General features: G+C 38.4%; 1 protein-coding gene across 2 annotated transcripts in view; it reads right to left on the minus strand.

Annotated features, from left to right (window-relative positions):
• GSAP (gamma-secretase activating protein) overlaps positions 1–2,429 on the minus strand; it is an 81,771-nt gene that overhangs the window by 17,758 nt on the left and 61,584 nt on the right. For both annotated transcript variants that reach the window (XM_011365233.2, XM_023533649.1), the window contains 3 exons: positions 1,603–1,731; positions 929–987; positions 201–232 (listed from right to left, as the gene is read on the minus strand). In XM_011365233.2, the coding sequence (XP_011363535.1) occupies positions 201–232; positions 929–987; positions 1,603–1,731 (220 nt within the window). The remainder of the gene's footprint in view (positions 1–200; positions 233–928; positions 988–1,602; positions 1,732–2,429) is intronic.

The raw sequence follows: 2,429 nt of genomic DNA on the forward strand, positions 1-2,429 counted from the left end.
ATTCGCAGCTGTCCCTGAAGGTCTTGGTTCCAAGACAGACATGAAAGGAGCTGGGCAGCTACTCTTACAGGAAGATATTAAAGGGTGCTGCCTTCATTACACTGTTGGAAGCGATTTTCTTGCCAACCCACAGTGGAAGACAGTGTTACAAATAAAACGCTAACTGAAATCAAAGGGCTTTATTACAGGTCTTTTCTTACCCAAATTCCTTGCTTCTAGGTTAGAAATCACCCTAAAAAGAAATTAGGCAATGTTATTCACACAAGAAGCATTATTTTTATAAGGGGAGGGGAGGGGAGGGGAGGGGAGGGAAGGGGGCCACAACACCATACAAAGATATCCTCCTTTAAAAACCCATAAAACCACGGCAGAAACTATTCTCAGGATGCTGAAAACCTCAAAAACTTTAATCAACTTGGCGAAAGCCATGTTAGGCAATTATAAAACTCAAAGCCCTTTAGTGCAAACGATGACAATAATTTAGAACAATTGCAGCTCTCAGTGATTGGAAATAATGGGAACAGAAAATGGAACAGAGATTGGAATGGGTATACGCTTGTAGCACTCAAGTGACTCACTATCCAGAAAATTTGCTTTCAAAATAAGAGCTCGCTAACACTTTTTAAAATCAGCCTATTGTCTGTACCCCACTAAGTGCTCAATTAATAAGAACTTTCTTTACCACTTTTCTCTTATAAATTATCCATCCCCAGGATGCAAGTTTTTAAGGTTTAACATAAACTTTTTCCGCTAAAAACCCCAGCATCAAACTCCAGAAAAGGACCCAGGCAGCTGCATTCATTAAGATGACAGCATCATTTTGCTGAGGATACACAAAGCAAGTACGCTACTTCCATGAAAGGTAGCCAACAAAATAATTGCAAAAGATAACCATCTTATAGATATAATAAGCCCTAATTTTACTTACTTTATTGCATTATCAAGAATATTCCTCACATACACGTTAGACCTTCTTTTTCCTGTTTTCTAGAAATGAGAACATGTCAAAGGGGTAATAGACAGAGCTGTAGGTGATATTTTCACATCAAGTATAAAATGTAATACAATCAAGAGTTTCAGGAAAAAGAAACATACTTTCTAAGTAAACACCTAGATTCTTAGAAAATTGGTTTTAAAATTTTTTATTCTGAAACTATTATAGATTTATGAGAAATTGCAAGTCAATCACATGTTATAAACAACAACACTACAACTATATACGACAATGCTACAGAGATATCTCATCTATTCTACGCAGTCTCCCCCAGTGTGTCTATATCTTATATAAACAACTATACATAGTACACTATCAAAATCAGGAAATTGACACTGGTACAATAAGTATATATTTCTATGTCATTTTATCACATACATAGATTCGTGTACCACCACGTCAAGGTGTAGAACTATTCTATCACCCCAAAGAAGCATCAGAGAAGCTCCTCCGCCTGCCTATTGGGAGATCAGTAGCAACAATGTAAAAGTGCCTGGCAACGGGGGAGAGTGCTGCAAATGTAAGCCAGCCTACAACTTACAGGTATCACCTGGATTTAATACACTATGCTTTTGCTTCTTGCTTTGTTCTCATGAACCCACTCATACCTCTTCTGAGATCAAGCTGTGCCACTCTCTCCTGACCATGCAGTTGTTATAGTGTAACTGTGGCTTGGAGTACTTAACATATTCCAGGTTGCAGTTCAGTTTTTCCCAGTAGCCCTTAAAGCTATGCACCTGTAAGAGACAGAAACACCAGCAAGCTTGAGAGGCTGGACCTGTTGGCAAAACTACCCAGAAAGAAACACGCAAGCCTTGCTCCAAAACTGGGCTCACCTTACTTCCTCAGCTCTTTCCAGGTGAATACCTCCCTCGGAGGATGGCATTCCCACCCCGACAGGAATTCTAAAATAGACTGAAAGAGTCTTGCTTTCCCCACTTTCTTTTCTACCCACTTTACAGAGAGAGAGCCACTGTTCCCGTCCCGAAACTGGTATGACTCCCCCGGGTTGAGGCAAAAGCAGGTCAGCCTGTATTAAACACCTAAGTTATTTCCTCCCCAAAGACTCACTTTTCTAATTTAGGTTGTATCAATAATGCCATGTTCAGTCAGAGAATGTTCATAAGATTTAGAGCACATGGAATAATAGGCTTACTTTCCCTCTAAGCTTATTTACTTCTAAAGGATTTTGTTCAAAACCTAGGAATCAGAAAAGCGAAGTGAACTTCATTTTTAGTTTCACGTTCAGCTGTCAAATACCCTAGAACAGAATAGTTGACATCTTAAGTCTCTGACTTATTGATATAATTGTACTACCCTGAAGCAAGAATGTATCCATCATGTTCATTTTTAAATTAATAAATTATATAATACCTTGTTTACTGTTGAAGGATATACTGATAATTTTTTTTACTCCAATAAAGGTAGATTTATG

Source organism: Pteropus vampyrus, unplaced genomic scaffold (genome assembly GCF_000151845.1).
Source record: "Pteropus vampyrus isolate Shadow unplaced genomic scaffold, Pvam_2.0 Scaffold107, whole genome shotgun sequence".
Classification (NCBI taxonomy): domain Eukaryota; kingdom Metazoa; phylum Chordata; class Mammalia; order Chiroptera; family Pteropodidae; genus Pteropus; species Pteropus vampyrus.